This window comes from Cherax quadricarinatus, chromosome 29 (assembly GCF_038502225.1).
Source record: "Cherax quadricarinatus isolate ZL_2023a chromosome 29, ASM3850222v1, whole genome shotgun sequence".
NCBI classification, from domain to species: domain Eukaryota; kingdom Metazoa; phylum Arthropoda; class Malacostraca; order Decapoda; family Parastacidae; genus Cherax; species Cherax quadricarinatus.
Genome location: NC_091320.1, coordinates 17,846,346 through 17,869,389, shown reverse-complemented (window position 1 = coordinate 17,869,389; position 23,044 = coordinate 17,846,346). Strand labels below are relative to the sequence as shown.

General features: G+C 38.9%; 1 protein-coding gene across 2 annotated transcripts in view; it reads left to right on the top strand.

Moving 5' to 3' along the window:
• Surf4 (Surfeit locus protein 4) overlaps positions 1–23,044 on the top strand; it is a 142,233-nt gene that overhangs the window by 51,774 nt on the left and 67,415 nt on the right. For both annotated transcript variants that reach the window (XM_070089633.1, XM_070089632.1), the window contains exon 3: positions 13,749–13,979. In XM_070089633.1, coding sequence (XP_069945734.1) covers positions 13,749–13,979 — 231 coding nt within the window. The remainder of the gene's footprint in view (positions 1–13,748; positions 13,980–23,044) is intronic.

The window sequence follows — 23,044 nt, the reverse complement described above, 5'->3', positions numbered from 1 at the left end:
ACATTTTTCTTAACAAATTACTTAGACTATACAACAAACATTGTCCTATAAAAACGAAACAGATCACAAACAAACGGCTTGGTTGCCCATGGCTAACCAGCACCATTCTGAAATCCATTGACAAGAAACACCAATATAAAAAGCAATATAGACAGGGCTTAATACACAAAGATATTCTTAAACACTATTCATCAGTTCTCACCAAAGTAATAAAGAAAGCCAAACAACTATACTACTACAGTAGATTCACAGACACTAGAGGAGATATAAAAAAGACCTGGAAAACACTCTCAGATTCTAGGGACCCACAAACTGAAAAAAACCCAAGAATATTGTCCTAACTAAACCTAATGAAACACCACTACATCCCACTGACACAGCTAACAAGATAAACGACTTCTTCTCAACCATAGGATCTAATCTCGCCAATAAAATCCCACATACTAATGCCCATGCCGGGGACTACCTAGATGGGAATTTCCCAAATTACTTCTATCTTGCACCAACTGAGCCCTCGGAAGTCACCGAGATTATAAAGTCACTTAAAAACAACTCGGGGAATCTGTCTAATGTCCCACCATTACTGTACAAGCGAGCGGCCCATATCCTTTCGCATGCTATTTCATTACTTTTTAACAAGTCACTAGAAACTAGCACCTTCCCGAAACTACTCAAGATGGCAAGGGTTACACCAATACATAAAGGTGGTGACCCTACAGACTTAAACAACTATAGGCCAATATCAAACTTACCATTGCTATCCAAAATCTTTGAGAAACTCGTGCACAGGAGACTATATTCATTTATAACAGCACAAAACATACTCAACCCATGCCAATTTGGATTTAGGAAAAATAAAAGCACTAATGATGCAATCATAAAAATGCTAGATCTGCTTTACACAGCATTGGAAAATAAGGAATATCCACTAGGAATTTTTGTTGACCTTAGAAAAGCTTTTGACACAGTAGACCACGACATCCTACTCCACAAACTTGACCATTACGGTATAAGAGGCCATGCGCTTGCTTATTTCAAATCTTACCTTACTAATAGGTATCAGTATGTTACCATTAACCCTTTCAGGGTCCAAGGCCAAAATCTGAAGTCACGCACCAGTGTCCAAGAAATTTTGAAAAAAAAAAAAATTATTTTTTCTTACAGAATTAAAGAGCATATTTTTGTGAAGGTAATAAAACAAAAAAAAAAAATAAGAATCTGATCAGTACTTACCGAGATACAGTGCCAAGAAGTTTATAGAAAATGATGTGGTGGTGGCAACATCGACGAATTCCACATACGCGTATTATATTATTTTGTTTTAGTTGTTTTTTCTTTTCCAATTTTTTTCTATTCCTACTAACTTTTGGGGCCTGTATATAATTGATATATATAAACTCACTGTATTGAACACAATAACCGCACTAAAGTTATTATCATATTATTGTTTACCACTGTTGTTTATTACAATAAACATGCACAAATATTGTATAATACTAATGTTCTATCATATATTTACATATTTACAATCACTGGACATGGTTTTAGAACTGCTGGAGCTTGTGGAACTCCTTGAAACAAGGCACCATGCACAGAGGCACCTTACATTCCTCACACATAAACCGAGTGTCTTTGCGTCTTTGTTGCCGTCGTTTTGTTTGTGCACAGACAATGCATCTCTTCTGAGCAAATTTCTTTTGAGTTGAAGGAAGCTGTATTATGAAATGATCACCTTCTCTCCTCAAACGCTTGGGTATATCCTGAGGAATTCGAGGACCATGTTGTATTGCAGGTGTTGTTACCTGGTACTTCATTATGAGTTGTCTGACAACAGACAAAATTCACCATACGGTGGTCTGTTACCAGTCTTTATTTGGTACATATTATATGCATTGAGCATTGAAATGTCCATGAGATGGAAGAAAAGTTTCATGTACCACTTGTAACTCTTACGAACACAGTCAACAAAACCAATCTGCATGTCACACTTGTCAACCAAGCGCATGTTTTGTGTATAATCAATCACTGACACTGGTTTTCGAATACGTTCATTAGTCACTCGATCAACTTTGCTACTGTCTTGCATTTCATTACTGTGAGTGGTTGTCAACAATGTGACATCTCGTTTGTCATGCCACCGTAATGCCATGATGTCATTGGCAGTAAACACCTGCACGTCATCACCACAAACACCTGCGTTGAGCCTGGGCATATGTTTACGATTAGAACGCACTGTGCCACACACATCTGTCTTGTTCACTCGCATGAAATCACTGAGTAATGGGCTTGTGTACCAGTTATCGGTATATAATGTATGCCCCTTACCAAGATAAGGTGCCATCATGTTTCTCACTACGTCACCTGAGATACCCAATAACATCTTGGTATCTTTCAATGTTTTACTACCCGTGTATACAATATCCAACACCAGGCCACTGTCACAATCACAGAGTACAAACAGTTTTATACCAAAGCGGTTCCTCTTGCTCGGTATATACTGCTTGAATGACAGTCTACCTTTGAACAAAATCAAAGACTCGTCAATTACAAGATTCTTGAATGGATAAAAGTATATCCTGAACTTTTGTTTGAGATACATGAAAACATTTCTAATCTTGTATAACCTGTCACTTCTGTCAGGCCTGGTTTTGTCAGAGAAGTGCAACATACGTAACAGTAAGATAAACCTGTTCACTGGTATTATTTCACTGAAGACCGGGGTAGAAATTAGCCGATCTGTGGACCAGTATGCTTTTATATTATGCTTATAGACGTGAGGCATAAGCATTATTGTTGCAAAAAGCAAATACATTTCTGCAACAGTCGTCTCTTTCCACCTGTGTAGTCTTGACTGTGGTGATAAGATCGTATTTGCCATGGTGTACTGAAAATACTTATTACTTTCCCTGGCAATAATTTCCATCAATGGCTGGTCAAAGAATAATTCAAAGAATTCCAGTTCATTGGCTGTGGTTCCAAGGGGACAGGTAGGTAGAATTCCACTTTGAGAGTCCTCAAAGTGGTGAGGCTTGGGAACAAAATTGGGATTTTGCTGCCAATCCCACATACGGTTTTCTGGTGGATACTGGACATCATAGGCTGGTTGTACGGGTGGTTGTGGTTGTGGCGGGCTGGTGGCTGACGCTCCGCTTTGTCCTTGAACTGACGAGTCAGCAGCATGGGTCCCCACGTGGCACGGTGAGTCACGCATGGCGGTGCCACTACCACCACCAGCACCACTAACACCATCCACTGATGCCTGTGGCTCATCCATGCCATGTGTAGCCACATCATTCTCACTATCACTACCTAAAACGGGTGTAGGGCCATGGGATGTACTCCGGGATGTACTCCGTCCCCTGGGCACAGCATAGGGTACACTACCCGAGCGCATGCGGCGGCGAACATACCGACGCTTCACTGGTGAATGATTCCTCACTATCACTACTCGAATGATCGTCGAGCGCAATAAAATCACAATCCACGTCAGAATCATCGTCATTACTAAAGTCAGAGGCCTGACCACGCGAAAATATTAGTTTTCTCTTACGTTTAGGAACACCCGACCGTGAGTCACGAGTGCCCACACCAGAGGTAGAAGGTCGAGGATCGTCGGGGTTTTCTGCACTATTATCGATATCCTGGTCATTATTTTCGGTCACTAACTTATCAAAGCCGTAGAATTCGTCTTCATTTCCACTTCCATCAGTGTCAGAACTATCAGACAGGAAGAGGAGAGTCCCAATTTTCCGGGGAGTGAGAGCCGACTTGCGACGAGGCATGGTGAACAAGGGTGACTGAGCCGGCGTTCCCACAATGCTATGCAGGCGCCTAGATTTTGTTTATGGCGCACACCCATGGCGCAGACCCATTCTCTCGCATGTAGGCCTATGTGTGCTTTCGCGCTAAATTTGATGGCGCTAGAATTTTTGCGTAGATCTACGGTTTGGACACTCACCGTAAAGCCGTAGATCTACGGGACGGACCCTGAAAGGGTTAAATACACAGCATCAACAACACGGCCACTTGATACTGGAGTTCCGCAGGGAAGTGTCCTTGGTCCCCTGCTCTTCCTCGTATACATCAATAATCTTCCAAACGTATCCCAACACCTGAAACCCATTCTCTTTGCTGACGACACGACTTATGTTATCTCTCGCCCTAATCTTGCCACCCTCAACACCATTGTTAACGAGGAGCTGATCAAAATATCGACTTGGATGACAGCCAATAAACTTACGCTTAACACTGACAAAACCTACTATACAGTATTATGTTTGGTAGCAGAGCAGGAGATGCACAAATTAACATTAAGATCGACAACACACTAATTACCAGACGTAATGAGGGCAAATTCCTAGGCCTATACCTTGACAACAACCTGAATTTCAGCACCCATATCCAACACATAACCAAAAAAAGTATCCAAAACAGTTGGGATCCTCTCCAAGATACGATACTACGTGCCGCAAAATTCCCTTCTCACACTATACCACTCACTTATTTATCCATACCTCACCTATGCTATTTGTGCTTGGGGATCAACTGCAGCAACACACCTAAAGCCAATAATAACCCAACAAAAAGCTGCAGTGAGAATAATCACTAAATCCCATCCCTGGCAACACACCCCCTCACTCTTCATAGATCTAAACTTAATCCCTGTTCAGTACATCCACACTTACTACTGTGCAATCTACATCTACAGGACCTTAAACTCCAATATCAACCTTGACCTAAAACGCTTTCTTGATAGTTGTGACAGAACCCACAGGCATAACACCAGACACAAACATCTCTACGACATTCCCCATGTCCGACTAAACCTTTACAAAAATTCAATGTATGTCAAAGGCCCTAAAATCTGGAACACCCTACCTGAGAACTCTAGAACTGCAGAAACATTCATCACCTTCAAAACTACCATTAGAAAACATCTTATCTCCCTGATAAACCCCATCAACTAACTACACAAATACCACCTGGTGGTTCACACTTACACTCACTCACCCATTTGACCATAAACAGAAATATTACTCTCAATCTTAAAATAATGAATCCTATGATACTCCAATACTGAAACTATGTACTGTGCCAAAACAGAAGCATTCACATTGCTAAACTCTCAAACTAGTATTTAGTCACTTAGCCATAATACCAACTTACCTCATAATTTGTAATATTTTAAAATAAAGAATTAAACTAAGTCTGCCCGAAATGCCTAGCCATGCTAGGCGTTCTAGTGGTACACTCTGTAATCATTATTTATCTACATGTAAACCACACAACAACCAAATTCTGTAAATTCAACATTGTAATCTTTATAGAGAATAAAACTTTGAATTTGAAAAAAATAGGGCACAAAGTGGGGGAAATCACCAGTGTAAATATCGTAGAGACCTCTAACTTTTGCAAGACTGTAATTCTGTAAGTTTTCCAGGAAATTTCATACTTTTGGTTTCATTACCTTTGGAAAAAGATTGTCATTTCAGAATACAGTTATTATTACTATGATTAGGTGCCCTTATCAAACACAAACAATAACTATAAAGCAGAAGCGTAGAGCGGTAAGCCTGTCCTAATATACAAGTACAGTTAGAAATAGAAATACAAATAGCCAGATCTTCACTTTAAGGAGGTTATTAGAATATTCAAGGGGTTACTAGTAGAATTACAGTAAATCAAAATTGAAATCACATTATAAAATTCTGTGTAGTCTGCAGTAAATCAAACAAACAGGCTTCTACATGGATTACTTGCCACTTTTGTGAAAATTGGTGTCACGCCCCTCATGCAGATATCCAAGAATTATCTACAAGCAGTATTAAATTGGGGAAGTGTTTTTGGGTATGCCCAAATGAGATCAATCTTTGGACTAAAATCACATTGGTATTGAAAGAGGATAACATCAAAGCAGCCTTCATAGAAAACCTGGAAGCATTCTATAACAGATGGGAAAATAAAAAGTCTGGGCTGGATGGTTATCGCCCTTGGTGCTGGCCATGTAGTCAGAAACTGTAAGGCTGGAAGTGCTGCCCTAGTAGACAGTAAATGTGGGGCTGGAAGTGCTGTCCTGGTAGACAGTAATGGTGAGGCTGGAGATGCTGTCCTGGTAGACAGTAACTGTTGGACTGGAAGTGCTGTTCAGGTAGACAGTAAATGTATGCATGAGGGAATGCATATAAATGGCCTCGAGGGAGACAGGAGTTGTAGTGGGGAAACAAGTGTAGTCAAGGACAAGATAGAACCAATATTACAAACTAGTAATATCACAGGAGATAGCAAGCAAAGGGACTTTACTGGCAATTGAGGATATATTACCAGAAACAACTGGTGAGAGCTCCATTGTTAGTACTAGTGAGGATAGGAATGAGACAGGAAAACGTGCACCAACGAGGAATAGTCACTAAAACTCAAGGCAAACAGAAACAAAGCCTGTGCACAAATTATGCACTTGGTATCTGCAGGCATGGGAAATCTGGAAAAGCAGATGGGACGTGCAACTTTGACCACCCTAGAAAATGCCATGCCCATATGACAACAGGAAAATGCAAACTCCCTTCATGTAAGCTTTTTCACATTGAAATGTGTTCCTCTTTAGTACAGGAAAGACAGTGCTATAACTTGCCAGGCACACCATCTGAAGGGGACAAAAAGATACAAAACATCCAGGCCATGGGAAAACCTGGGTAGCCACAGCCACTCAAGAGGAAGAGGTTTTTTTAGTGCCAGGAAGAAAAAAAAAATGGCAGGAAATGGCAGAAATTGTACACCAAATCGTCATTTCTGGAGTGGAACCACAGTCGATGGCCTCCACTCCAACAGATACAGATATTAGTGCCGGAAAAAATTCCCCCCCCAGTACCACCAATACCACCAGTCCGATGACATTCTTCTTTGCAAATATACAGGGTCTAAAGCCAGCAACGAACAACAAAATGCATCTATCATCCGACTTACGACCAAGCATGGTTCCGACCAACCAGTCATAAGTCAAAATGAACACAAGTCGAACCTTTGAAAATTGCCGACATACTGGGTAGGGCATAATGTCAAACATTTCCTTCCTAAACTACCTACATAGTACTGTAATGAAATGTACAATCATTATTTTATTCTTTTTACCATAATTTACTTCTATTGTTATATTTTAATTATTTATACACTGTATATAATGTATACATGGTAGTGAACTGTATTGTAAATTTTACATGGCATACAATATCATATGATACTGTTATCTTTATGTATTGTTTACACAGTGGAATGGGAGAATACCACTGGTAGTGTCATCCTACCAGAATGTAGTATAACCTATACCCTAAGTAAAGAGAAACAACTCTGGAAGGTGTAATACGTATCCGGCTGGCCGGGTGGGTGGGAGGTTGGTTGGCTGAGTGTGTGTGTCTCTGTCTCTGTCTGTCTCTGTCTGTCTCTGTCTGTCTCTGTCTGTCTCTGTCTGTCTCTGTCTGTCTCTGTCTGTCTCTGTCTGTCTCTGTCTGTCTCTGTCTGTCTCTGTCTGTCTCTGTCTGTCTCTGTCTGTCTCTGTCTGTCTCTGTCTGTCTCTGTCTGTCTCTGTCTCTGTCTGTCTGTCTCTGTCTGTCTGTCTCTGTCTGTCTCTGTCTCTGTCTCTGTCTCTGTCTCTGTCTCTGGCTGTCTCTGTCTCTGGCTGTCTCTGTCTCTGTCTCTGTCTCTGTCTGTCTCTGTCTGTCTCTGTCTGTCTCTGTCTCTGTCTCTGTCTCTGTCTCTGTCTCTGTCTCTGTCTCTGTCTCTGTCTCTGTCTCTGTCTCTGTCTCTGTCTCTGTCTGTCTCTCTGTATCTCTCTGTATCTCTCTCTCACAGGTACACGTAAGTGAAGTTATCATACATAGTATAAATTACCTAGGATAACCTAAAAAAATCCAGACAGTGCTATACAGTGGATCTGTGCTCCAGTGCCCAAAATTAATAATAATATTAATAATTATTATTATTATTATTACAATAATACATATGTACTAATATTAATATTTTTATTATTACACTATAATAATCGTGTACACTCATTACTTACCTTAAAATATCTGTAGTCTTAATGTAGAGTGAGAGGTGAGTAAACAAGATTTAAATGAATAAATGAGAGAGAGAATGAGAGGTAGAAGGTTTGTGAGTTATGTAAACAAACGTTGTTACCAGCCTGGACATGAATGGTTTTTGTTCACTCTGTTAAGCCGACCAGAAAAACATCTCATGTTTGTTAATTTATATGTTATATGTTATGTAGCATGTTTATTGTATAATTTTGAAAAAAAAAATCATAGATGGATTAAGCAAAATGTCTATATTAACGTTTTATAAACATTTAATGCGCCTCAGTGATTATTATTATTAACATAGTGTCTTCAAGATGAATTACTCTTAATGAGTGGCTCTGAGACAGACAAGTAGACAGAGACACACAGGTAGACAGAGAGAGACACAGGTAGACAGACACACAGGTAGACAGACACACACACACAGGTAGACAGAAATAGACAGATACACAGGTAGACAGACACAGAGATACAGACACAGATATACTGGCAGACAGATACAGACAGGTTTGTGCAACACTGAAAACAAATAGAGAGCTCGAGAGTAAGAGCCTTTCTTGCCACAATCTCCAGTGCAAGATTCAGACTTCATCTTAGGGGCCATGGTGAAATTTAATGTCCAGTTAGTACAGTTAATACAGTATGATGCTGCTGATAGGACAGGGTTACTCAAACTGATGCTGCCTGCATGACACATTGCCACCCCGAGTATTGTCAAATATTGTACAGAGGTATGCATCAGCCGGCCCAGCCCAGCTGCCAGATGCACGATTGTAAGTCGAGTGGACGCATGTCGAGCAGGTCGTAAGTCGGATGGTAGGTGTACCTTTCATCCGTGGACTGCTTGCAGAGGCAAATGCAATGTTCGTGGCTTTCACAGAGACCCACATAAAGGATCACTTGGACAACGAAACATGGATCCCAGGTTACAACCTATACAGATGCGACAGAGTGAACAGGCAAAAGGGAGGGAGGGGGGTTGGCCTGTATATCGCAGAGTCACTTATTTGCACAGAACTGCTTAATGCCTCAAATGATGTACGTAGTGGAAGTTTTAGCAGTAAAGATCGAGAACCAAAACCTAGTCATTGTGGTAGTCTACAAGCATCCGGATGCAACGTCCCAGCAATTCCAGGAACAGCTGTTGAAAATTGACCACTGTCTTGAAAATCTTCCAGCTCCTGCCCCCAACATCTTGCTCCTGTGGGATTTCAACTTGAGGCACCTAAAGTGGAGGAATGTATCAAATGTTGTTGCAGTGATAACACCAGGAGGCAGCTCTGACGAGAACTCGCACACACACAAGCTTTTAAATTCAACTTAAACCAGCAAATAATAGAGCCTACTAGACTGGAGAATACACTAGACCTCATCTTCACTAACAATGATGATCTGATACAAAATGTCACCATATCAAAAACAATATATTCAGATCACAACATAATCGAGGTTCAGACATGTATGCGCGGAGCCCCAGACCGACAAAATGAGATCAGTCACGAGGGAGCCTTCACCAAATTCAACTTTAGTAACAAGAACATAAAATGGGACTAAGTAAACCAAGTTCTAAACGATATAAGCTGGGAAGACAGACTAAGCAACACAGACCCCAACTTATGCCTAGAACAGATTAACTCTGTGGCACTCTATGTATGCTCAAGGCTTATTCTTTTAAGAAAAAGGAGTAGATGTAAAATAGAAAGAGACAGGAGCTCTCTTTACAGGTGACTGAAAATAATAAGAGCAGCTAAAAAGAGGCCAATATATCTGAAATGCGTAGGGAGACACTGGTCAGAGAAATAGCAAACATCGAACTAAAGCTAAAGGAATCTTATAGGAGTCAGGAATCGAGGGAAGAACTAAAAGCCATAAATGAAATCCAAAGAAATCCAAAGCATTTCTTTTCTTATGCCATATCCAAGTTGAGAACAACATCCACGATTGGGCCCCTACTTAAACAAGATGGGTCCTACACAAATGACAGCAAGGAAATGAGTGAGCTACTCAAGTCCCTATATGACTCAGTTTTTAGCGAGCCACTAACCAGACTGAGAGTCGAATATCTAAATGAATTTTTTACGAGTGAGCCACAGAATTTGGTAAACACAAGCCTATCTGATGTTATCCTGATGCCAAATGACTTCAAACAGGTGATAAATGACATACCCATGCACTCTGCCCCAGGGCCAGACTCATAGAACTCAGTGTTCATCAAGAACTGCAAGAAGCCCCTATCACATGCTTTTACCATCCTATGGAGAGGGACCATGGACACGGGGGTCGTCCCACAGTTACTAAAAACAACAGACATAGCCCCACTCCACAAAGGGGGCAGTAAAGCAATAGCAAAGAACTGCAGACCGATAGCACTAACATCCCATATCATAAAAATCTTTGAAAGGGTCCTAAGAAGCAAGATCACCACCCATCTAGATACCCATCAATTACACAACCCAGGGCAACATGGGTTTAGAGCAGGTCGCTCCTGTCTGTCCCAACTACTGGGTCACTACGACAAGGTCCTGGATGCACTAGAAGACAAAAAGAATGCAGATGTAATATATACAGACTTTGCAAAAGCCTTTGACAAGTGTGACCATGGCATAATAGCGCACAAAATGCTTGCTAAAGGAATAACAGGAAAAGTTGGTAGATGAATCTATAATTTTCTCACAAACAGATCACAGAATAGTAATCAACAGAGTAAAGTCCGAGGCAGCTACAGTGAAGAGCTCTGTTCCACAAGGCACAGTACTCGCTCCCATCTTGTTTCTCATCCTCATATCTGACATAGACAAAGATGTCAGCCACAGCACCCTGTCTTCCTTTGCAGATGACACCCAAATCTGCATGAGTGTCTTCCATTGCAGACACTGCAAGGATCCAGGCAGACATCAACCAAATCTTTCAATAGGGTGCAGAAAACAATATGAAGTTCGACGATGAGAAATTTCAACTAGTACAGTGGTCCCTCGCTTTTCGTTGTTCTCGGCAATCATAAATTTCGCCAATCATAGGGGTATTTTCGTATAAACATGGACTCGCTTTTCATAAGTTGACTCGCGAATAGTAGTTCGTCTGGGACGCGTATGCACGGTGTGAGCCGGGGCGGCCTCCCTACCCAGCCAGTCTGGCATTGTTTACCAGTGAGTGAAGGTCCCCTCAAGTGCTCCTACGAAATATTTCATAATATTCCACTCATTTTAGTGCTTGCAAGTACTAAATAAGCTACCATGGCTCCAAAGAAAGCTCCTAGTGCCAAGCCTGTGGTAAAGAAGGTGAGAAATATGTACAGTGACAAAGTCTTGGGCCATTTTAGGGAAGTGATAGAGACGCCAGAAACAAGAGCTCTCTCCACAGTTACTTTGCGAGACAGGACTAGTGACTCTCAAGGTGGTCCAAGTGGCATTAAGAAACAGAGAAGAGAAGCAACCCCAGAGAAGCAATTGGTACCTGAGGTGTTGCTGGGAGGGGATTCCCCTTCCAAACTGTAAACAATCCAATCTCTCTCCTCCTCCAGTCTCCCATACACTAAAGGTAAGTGTTAAGCTGTTAATGTTTCATTCATCATTTCCCATTGTATTGTTTATGTACTACATGTATATTTCATGTAAAAAATTTTTTTGTTTTAATGCTTCTGGGTGTCAGGAACGGATTAATTGTATTTACATTATTTCTTATGGGGGAAAATTGATTCGCAAATCGTAAATTTCGTTTATAGTAACGGCTCCAGGAACGGATTTATTACGAAAAACGAGGGACCACTGTATTCTGATGTGGTAAACATGAGGAAATTAAAACTTCATGAGAGTACAAAACAAATTCCGGCCACAAAATAAGAGCAAAAAACCAACATCAAAGACCTGGGATTGATCATGTCGGAGGATCTCGCCTTCAAGGACCATAACATTGTATCAATTGCATCTGCTAGAAAAATGACAGGATGGATAATGAGAACCTTCAAAACTAGGGATGCCAAGCCCATGATGACACTCTTCAGGTCGCTTGTTCTATCTAGGCTGGAATATTGCTGCACACTTACAGCACCTTTCAAGGCAGGTGAAATTGCTGACCTAGAAAATGTAGAGAACCTTCACGGCACGCGTAACTGAGATGAAACGCCTCAATCACTGGGGGCGCTTGAGGTTCCTGAACCTGTACTCCCTGGAATGCAGGCAGGAGATATAAATGATTATATACACCTGGAACATCCTAGAGGGACTAGTACCGAACTTGCACACGAAAATCACTCAACGAAAGCAAAAGACTCGGCAGACGATGCAACATCCCCCCAATGAAAAGCAGGGGTGTCACTAGCACGTTACGAGACAATACAATAAGTGTCAGGGGCCTAAGACTGTTCATCTGCCTCCCAGCATACGTAAGGGAGATTAGCAATAGACCCCTGGCTGTCTTCAAGCAGGCACTGGACAAGCACCTGAAGTCGGTACCTGACCAGCCGGGCTGTGGCTCGTACGTTGGATTGCGTGCAGCCAACAGTAACAGCCTGGTTGATCAGGCTCTGATCCACCATGAGGCCAGGTCACAGACCGGGCTGCGGGGGCGTTGATCCCCGGAACTCTCTCCAGTTAAACTAACAACCAGTTATGAATGATTGGGAAACAGGCTCTTCCAGTACTAGAACTCTGCTTCAGAAATTGACTTCTCACTCCACTTGGGAAAGAGTTGGGGCTTTTTGATTAGTTTCTTGAGGATGATGATGAGTTCCTTATTTGGCTTGCCGCTGGTGTCATGGCACCTTGTGATGTCACATTTGATGTTTGTGATGTAGCAGCTGGTGTCACAGCCACTTAGTGGTGCACATGTGGTGTTTGGAACAAAGCAGTTGGTGGTACTACAGCTCCTGCTACAGTGGTACTAAGACCAGCATCAGCAGAATCACTTTCACCGCTTTCTCCCACATGACCAGCATTTCTAGTAGTATCATCATAGAATAATTCCATTGCATATTCTACATTACACTGCTCAAACTGTTCACTTCACTATCACATTCATGGGTAGAGACCTTCCTTCTGTGCCTGTGTACCTAGGCCAAACTTTGACACTGCTGCTATATTTTGGGTTTTACTAACATTACACTGTTTGCCACAAACATCCTCATTATTTTCAAAATCGGATAAATTCTCTTCAGAACATCATTGTCATCTCCAACATATAAAATATGCTAGATTTCACTTCTAGTAAAGCTCTGGTGTCTCCTTGCCGTTGTTTCAAAATTGCATCTGAGGCTGTTACCCACAATACCCTGGGACTTGCCATGTGGTCAGTTATTTCTTGGTCTCAGGAGGGAAACAGGACATAAACAAGGGTACCTGGAAGGTGTTCAGAGGGTCAGTACCCCCTCAGCCCACTCCATGAACAGGCCTAGGCCTAAGATGGCAGATGGCAGCAAATTTGAAGGCAGGAAAAATTTGGCATACAACATTGGATGCATGTGCCATACATCATATACAGTTTTAAGGGTTAAATATGAGAGAATATTCATTAGTGCTGTGCAAGGTATTGTTTAAGTTCAGAGTTTGACAGAAAAAAAAAAATGGGAATGGGCTTCTTTTAAACTTTGCTTTGAATAAAACAATCAAATGAAATATTGTGCTGATATACAGTACGTATCTGCAGAATACAGTATTAATTATGATTTTCTTTCTTTTACAGACCATAGCCTATCAGATTCTGTGGGATTTGCAGTTCCTCTTTCGAAATTTGGCTCTAGTGGGCGGCTTAGCTCTTGTTTTGGCAGAGAGTAAGAAAGAAGCTCGTACAATCTTTGCTGGTGTTCCTTCCTTGGGGGAGAACAAGCCAAAGACGTACCTCATGTTGGGTGGACGGATTCTTCTTGTGTTCATGTTCCTGACTTTAGTCAGATTAGAGTTCTCAGTCATGCAGGTAGGCCCATGAAATTTTTTGTTTAAATGTCTTAAAATTTATTGTCATTCCTAATATAAATTGAAATACTTAATTTACAGCAATTATGTGAAAAGTAGTAAATTACTTCGTCTGTCACCCATGGAATTACTGTATTGACATGGGGAAAAAATAAGATGCAAGTCACATTAACTAAAGCACCATGGTGCTGTGGTTTAAATATTTTTTCCTGGCTTTTGTATCCCTGCAAAGGCTTCTCCTTTTCTCCACACAGTTACTTGATAGTGATGACCTAACCAGCATGTAGAATTCTTTAGCAGATGCTTTATCTTTGTCACTTTCAAGTATTTAAAACAAATAGTAGAAATATTCAGTAACAATTTTGCTTAAGATTATCCCAAGGTAAAGAGAAATGAAGTGTCATAGATACAGTATACTTTTTTTTTTTTTTTCCAGAAAGTTAGAGAATATGCTAATGTGGAAATTACTGTATATCCATAGGTTGTCACATTGCTGTCTGCATGTATTTTAACCCAAGTCTTTATAAATAATGCAGATGGGTTATTTATAAATTTTTGTTGGCAGTCATTACTCTTCAGAGTGTTCATATTTTGTTTATGGGACATGTATATATGGTCTTCTGTAAAGTTGATGGAACTCAAGTGTCAAATAGTTACTGAAGAAGCACTATGAGGCTTCTTCAGTAACTGTTGGGTGACAGTGGATATTGCCTGGTCCTTGGCTAGGAACTAAATATGCCACAGATTTCATGTAACATGTCATGCCATACCTTGTGTATAAGAGACTCGTCAGTCTAAAAAGCAGGGATGTGTAATATGGAGGTCAGGCGAGGTGCACTAAACCCTCAGCGATTTCACTGAGCAGCTGTGACCTGATAGCCTAAAATCAGTTTAACTGAAATTTGAGGTATTTAAGGTTCTTGTATATTGGTAAGACAGGTGACTATAGATTCTAAACAAAGGCAAGTAAATCTACCTTGATACATCTTGTCTCATTCCATTTCAAATGGCCATGGCTATTACTGTGAATATCACAGGCATTATGTGAAAAATGGAGTGTACATAAATGAGTGTCTAACAAAAAAAACGTCAAAACCTTCTGTTCAGGCTGAGAAAAGTTAAACAGGAAAACAAAATACACCAGTGTTTCACGCGAGATGGGAAAATACTAGTAAGGAAAACATCAACAGGACAACAATATACCATCTCAAATGAACACGATTTCTCTACCTTCCTTAGAAAAGCTGACATTTCTGTAACAGATTAGATAAGTGCCCTTAATACATATATACGTGTGGTGCATATAGTGTACGTTACTATTATATTGTGCATAATTATTTTTATTATTTTTCATCACTAGCTAATGCCAACTACCTCCAATACTCTATACTTCTTTCTTACTGCTATTAATTGCTCATAATTTTAAACTACAAGTCAAATCTTACTCCAAATTAATAATATTCATTATTCTTACCTGTCCATTTAATTTTGTTTATCACTACTTGTTTTTTTAGTCACTTTTCATTGTGTATGCAATTAGTGTATATTCCAATTACTTTTTTGCAAGTACCAAAACTATCTTTTGCTAGCTAGTACCAACTACCTCATTTTTTTTACTTTTATTGTGCAATAAACTGCTCAATTTATTTAATATTACAAATCAGATCTTACTCCTAAACCAATATTATTTCATAGTGACCACCTGTCCATTTAACTTTGTTTACCATTACTTAATTTTAGTCCCTTATATATTTTCTCCTTTATTTTAGCTTTATATAACTACCCTAGTTTATATATTCACAATTGTTAAAATAATCAAGGTGCTATTCTCAGGTGCTAAAGTAGAATAAGTTCACAATTTTGCCATTATATTCCAAAGCTCATTATTTGATTACCACTTTATTGTTCACCACAACTTATATTAGTCCCTTTTATATTATTATTTTATACTATAATTCTAACTTTAAAGAATTACCTTTATTGTACTACCTACTATCATATTCCCAACCTCCATTATTTGATCATCACTATATTTGTATTAGTCCCTTTTATATTGTCTCCTTTATTTTAGCTTAAAAAAAAAAAAAAAAAAACTACCTTAGCTCATTACTTTACATTTGTTAAATAATTCAGGTGCTATTTTTTAGCTTAAGACTATTTACTTTGTTTTATACTTAATTCTAACTATAGATTCACTACAAATCTTATGATTACAAGCATTGATCCTGATACCAATCTCTTATTTAATGACTTAAATGAATCAAACAGTTACTGTAATTACTACACTGCAGAACAATCAAAGGCACTTCTCAGTGCCAACAACAACATAACTATCTTTAACTACAATATCAGATCTTTAAGCAAGCATTACGATGACCTCATAGCATTACTAAATTCCTTACATGCCAATATGTCCATCATTACACTAACTGAAACCTGGCTAAAGCCTGATAGTACAGATGTCTATGCCATTCCTGGTTACACAGCCATACACAACTGTAGGCCAGACCAACAAGGGGGTGGCACAGCCATATACTACTCAGACCAACTAGAATGTATCACTAATACTTGCACAAGGGATGAACATGGGGAATATATAATAGCCAAATTCAAATCCAAATACCTACAAAAACCTCTCACATTGATAAACATCTACAGAGTTCCACAGTCAAACATTAGCCAATTTAGTCAAAACCTAGGAAGTATGATAACTGATGCACGCATGAACAAAGATCACTTACTACTCTTAGGTGACTTCAATATAAATCTCCTGCAAGACCAGGACCCACACGTTACTGAATTCACAAACACAATGAGTAACTGTATGTTGCTACCAACAGTAACAAAACCTACAAGAGTTACAGAGACTAGTGTTTCCCTACTAGACCACATCTGGACCAACACCATATCCCCTTTAAAATCAGGCATAATTACAGATAATACCACAGACCACTACCCGACTTTCCTCATAACTCTTGGTAAATTACCCCAAGACACTACTAAAGTCACCTTCAGACTTCACAATGAGGCAGCCATTAATAACTTCACAACAGCAGTAGCAAACATTGACTGGCACACTGAGCTAGAAATCTATACAGATATTGACGAATGTATTAATAATTTTCTAAAAAAGACCCAATACCTCTATAACAAGCACTGGCCTAAAAAAACTAAACAGATGACAGCTAAGAGACTGAACAGTCCCTGGCTAACACCCAGCATTCTCAAATCCATAAATACAAAACACCAATATGAAAAACAGTACAGAATGGGTCACATAACCAGAGACCAAACAAAACGTTACTCGTCAATCCTAACCAGCCTGATAAGAAGGGCAAAAAAATTGTATTATGAGAACAGATTATCCAACTTACGAGGTGATATAAAAAAGACCTGGAAAACCCTATCAGAAATTCTAGGAACAAAAAAGATATCACGAAATAGCGAAATAAAATTAGCAAAATCAGATGAACCCCAACTCCCACCAACAGAAACAGCAAACAGACTCAATGATTTCTTCTCCACTATAGGACAAAACCTTGCCAATAAAATTCCAAGCTCAGATACCCCACCAAATGACTACCTCACCGGCAACTACCCGAACACACTGTTCCTAGCTCTGACTAACCCATACGAAGTCTCCCTTATTATCAATACACTAAAAAACAAGGCAGGAGATTTAAATACCTTACCACCCTTTATATACAAAAAAGTGTCACAAGTGCTATCACCAATCATTGCAACACTCTTTAACAAATCCATTGAATCCTCCACCTTCCCTACAGTACTCAAAATAGCAAGGGTCACCCCGATCCACAAAGGAGGAGACCAAACAGAGTTGAATAACTATAGGCCAATATCCAACTTACACCCTCTCTCAAAAATCTTCGAAAAATTAATTCATAAACGAATCTACTCCTACCTTATCTCCCAAAACATACTCAACCCCTGCCAATTTGGATTCAGGCCTAATAAAAATACTAATGATGCTATTATACACATGCTAGAACATATATACACTGCAATAGAGAAAAAAGAAGTCCCACTGGGGATCTTCATTGACTTACGTAAAGCTTTTGATACAGTTGACCATGACTTGCTCCACGTAAAATTGTCACACTATGGTATAAGAGGGCACTCCCTCAACTACCTCAAGTCATACCTCAGCAACAGAAGCCAATATGTGTATGCAAATGGGGCAAACTCCTCTGCACAACCAATTACAGTTGGTGTCCCACAGGGAAGTGTCCTTGGCCCTCTTCTCTTTCTCCTATACATAAATGACCTACCAAATGCTTCGCAATTACTCAAACCCACACTATTTGCAGATGACACTACATACGTCTTCTCCCACCCGAGCCCAGTCACGCTAGCCAATACTGTAAATACCGAATTACAGAAAATATCTACCTGGATGAGAACTAACAAACTTACACTAAACATTGACAAAACCTACTTCATTCAGTTTGGTAACAGAGCTACAGATGTCCCTCTTAACATAATGATAAACGGATCACCTATCACAAAGCTAACAGAGGGAAAATTCTTAGGAATCCACCTTGATAATAGACTCAAATTTCATACACATATACAACAAATTTCTAAGAAAATTTCCAAGACTGTAGGCATACTATCGAAGATACGGTACTATGCTCCACAGTCAGCCCTCCTGGCCCTATATCACTCTCTTATTTACCCCTATCTCACCTATGGAATTTGTGCATGGGGCTCAACAACAAGTAACCATCTCAGACCACTAATTACCCAACAAAAGGCTGCAGTTAGAATGATGATAAATTCTCACTATAGGCAGCACACTCCACCAATATTCAATACACTAAACCTCCTCACCATACAAAACATCCATACTTACTACTGCACCTATTACATACATAGAAGACTTAACTCTGATATTAACCCTCCACTCAAACATCTCCTTGCCAACCTCAACAGAACACATGACCATAACACAAGGCACAGATCACTCTTTGATGTTCCTCGTGTCCATCTCACACTATATAAAAACTCAATGCACATAAAAGGCCCTAAAATCTGGAATTCATTACCTGTAAATATAAAAGAAACACTACCTGTTTATAAATTCAAGTCTCTTCTCAAAGATCACTTACTCACCCAAAACCAAATAAATACTGAATAACTGAACCTTATAAATTGTATATCTTAAATGTTTCTCACAATTATATCACATAAATGTTAAACCTAAAACCCAATCTAACTTTATTATTTTTTAAATACACTACCTAACAGAATACTCCATTCTACTGAATGTACAACAATGCATACAACCATATGACCTGTCTTTGTAATACTCACTTGTGCTTTATAGTAACCTGTTTACATTAATGTTTTATCACTGATTTCATCATTGCTTAGTTAATCTTAAGTTAATTTTAAGCCAGCCCGTAATGCTATGCATAGTATAAGTGGCTTTGGCATACTGCTCTTACCTGTATTTGTTGTACCTCTGTATGTGTGCTCAAATTTTTAAATAAATAAATAAATAAATAAATAAATTATTAGTGTTATTTGTGTGGCAGGTGGGTTTATCTTCATTGACATGGATGTGTATGTCCTGAGTTTTCTCCAACATATTTTCTCTCGTCCTTCACATGGTTTAACTAACTTGAGCTTTGGTTTTAGTAAGATTTGTGGGTTTCCTGCTATTTAAACCTGTAATGGTAATGCTAGTAGTAATAGTAACTATTAAAATTTCACTTAAAAAATACACTGGATTTGTTAACCACCTTACCATTGAGGATTGCAGATCTTTCCAGATATTTGTCAGGTTTCAGTGTATTGATGATTTTCAGAGTACAGTGTCTACAACACTGATGAAGTGAGAGGAAAGAGCTGCTGGTGATTGTACTCTCATTCCTCCTCAAGGTATTGAAGGTTACATTACCTGTCGGCCCTCAAGAAGAATCTAATGACAACTCCACAATTCATCTTGTTGTCATGATCAAAGTTGAAGTGCATTAAGTTGTCTATTAATTTGTTTCTGGTACAAATTGAAAAATGACTTGTCACTAAATCTACATAAGTGTACATCTAGGAAGGTATGTTTATCAGTATACTCCTTTTCAGGAGTGAATTTGATGGAAGGCTCAGCTTTGTTTCTTTTATAGGTTGGTGATGCTGAACCTCTTTGATAATTTAGCATCATTATTATGCACCCCATACCCATCCTGTGGGCATTAGTCAAGATTACAGAGGTATATAATGGGTCCAGGGACTGGGTTGCAAAAGTTTTGATAGCTGAACAAATTAGTGGTAATGAACCTCTTCAGTGCTATGAGATTATCATCTGAATTGCATCTGTGTTATGTTGGGAATAAGAGTGTGAATTTTTCCACCTACAGAGAGCTAACCTGTGTATGGGCTGTGAAGATATATTTTCCTTTTATACATACTCAATGTAGATTGTGATGCATTGTCTTTCAAAGTTTCCCAGAAGCCAACTAAAATGAACAACTTTGTTGTAGTAAAATATTGAAAAAAAAAAAAAAATTAAATCCATGCCATTACGAGAGAATAAGTCTGATCAGCTTCAAATTTTTGCTACAAGCGTAGTTTCCTGAACACAAGGCTCATGCTTATGTTGGCTGGTATGAATTGGTTTGCCAGTTTTAGTGAATAAATGGTGAGATTTCTTTTTATTCATTAACTGAAGAATGTTGCTCATGATTAGCTTCAAAATGTTATTGAGGATGCATTCCATAAGGATGATACCCATAAGTTTATTGTGAGTAAGTGTAAATTTTAAATTTTACTGAAATAGTTAAAAAAAAAACCTGACTCAGATCAGTTAAAACAAGCCATACCACAGGTCAGAGAATTGTAAAACTCCAGACCGATGCATTGTCCACTGGGCCAGCTGGCTAAAATAAGATTCATCCAACTAGGTATTTTTGTACACCATAAGAAGGTTAGCATAGACACCACTGTGACCACAGATGCAAGTTTTTATAGATAAAACTCCCACCAGCCTGGATGAATCTTATTGTAGCCAGCTGACCCAGTTGATAATGCGTCAGTCTGGAGTTTTAAAATTTTCTGACCTGTAGTATGGTTTGTTTGCAGTCGTGTCGCTACGATTTCATGAGTCTGATTAGTTACTCGAGAATTCCTTTTCTGATAAGCTTCAAACTTTTACCATTGGTGGGATTCATTAAAGCGCATCTTATTACTCGCTTTAAGCTGTGTAAATTTCAATTTGCCAATTTTATCAAGCAATTCCTTCCCGTGTAATAACTAGAGAATGCCTCTTCTGATCTGCTTGTGACCCTAAATGCTGGTGTATCTTGATAGGAAACATTTTTGTATTTGGGATGTGTGGGCATCAGTTTGACAATTTTATAAAAAATAATTTTTTTTTTAAATATAAAAATCAAATATTCTTATGGGATTGCAGAAAATTTTAAATGTAAATAAAAAAGTAAACTGAAAAAATGAATTTCCGTGTTTAATGATGTTTTTAAGTTGAACGATTGAAGACTTGCCTGTTCTTTTTGAAACGTTCTTGGCAACAGTTTTGTTTGCTTTCTCAAATTTTCACTTGCTCAAGAATACCTTATTCAGTTGGCTTGCATGCATGGCTGCCCTGTGTACAATTCTACATAGGTCACTCCCATATTTTTTTTTCATGTTATAGGTGGAGACAAGCTCTGATCAGCTTCAAAAGTTCAACTCTCTTGTATCTTGCTTAAAAGAAGGTTGATAGATTTAATGGAGTGTGTAGATGTGTCTTTACCAAAATGGTATTATTGACCTTGTTGCATTATTTTGCCTCGATGTTGGTGAGAAGTTCTTAATCCAAGGGACTGGACTGTTCCCTTGTTTGAATCTAATTTGAATGTCATCCCACAAGCACAATACGACCTCTATGGGTTTAGCACTTTCATTTGATTAAAACATAACAGTTGCAAATCTTCATTGACTGATGTAACGTGTGAAATAGATCATTTTTTATATGTTTCGGCTGTGTAAACACAATAACTGGGAATTTCATCTTCTGGTTAGCTTCAAACTTTTAGTACTGATTTGTTTTCTTCAAAGAAAACACTCTTGATGTTAGCCTGTGTAAGTTATCATGTGCCAGTTATTAATCGAATTGATTTCTGTGAAATAATCGGAGAATGTTTCTTCTGATGAGAAATAAGTCTGTTTTACTTTACTTGATTATCCTCACTTAAATCAGCCTAATGTTCTATTATGTATAACATCTGTGTGCCTTCAAGACCTTTGTTCGAAATTTGTACGTTATGAATACTAAGCTTATATAAAAGATCATCAGTCTTCCTTAGAGAAAAGTTGGGATTGATTTTAGTCTGTGGTGGTCCTGGCTTGCTTTTTTTTTTTCGAAGAAACTGCTTGTCATGCAGTAATTTAACCCTTTCAGGGTCGACAGGCCCTCTCCCAGACTTGTTCTCAGGGTCGACAAATTTAAAAAAAAAAAATTCTTATGAAAAGATAGAGAATCTTTTCCCGATCATAATGACACCAAAAGTATGAAATTTGATGGAATTTGACGGAATTATGCTCTCATGAAATTAGCGGTCTCGATGATGTTTACACATCGGCAATTTTGCCCACTTTGAGTCCTATTTTCGGCCAATTCCAGTGTACTAGTCTACAAAAATCATAACTATTTTGCTAGAACTCCATTTTTTCTATCGAATGAGTACAAGAAACCACCCATTTACTGATTTTAACTATCCAATACAGTGGTCAGAATTTATCAATTTTGCCAGTTTCACACAAATTTCAAAAGATGCCAATTTCCAAATAGGGTCCAAAATAAACAAGAAAGGTATTCCTGGCACTAAAATAACATTTCCTCTGTTCATTAGACACGTTCCCATGCCCCTCTTACATTCTTTTGCTTTCCACGTTGAATTTTTATTCTCGCAAAAAATAGAAGATTTACTGTTATGCAGACTACTGCATTAGTGTAGAAATGGTATAAATAATATCAGCGCACTTGTGAAAGAATATTAGACTCACCAGTTGACGTGTATTGGACGCGTTGCATGATTTGTTTAATTT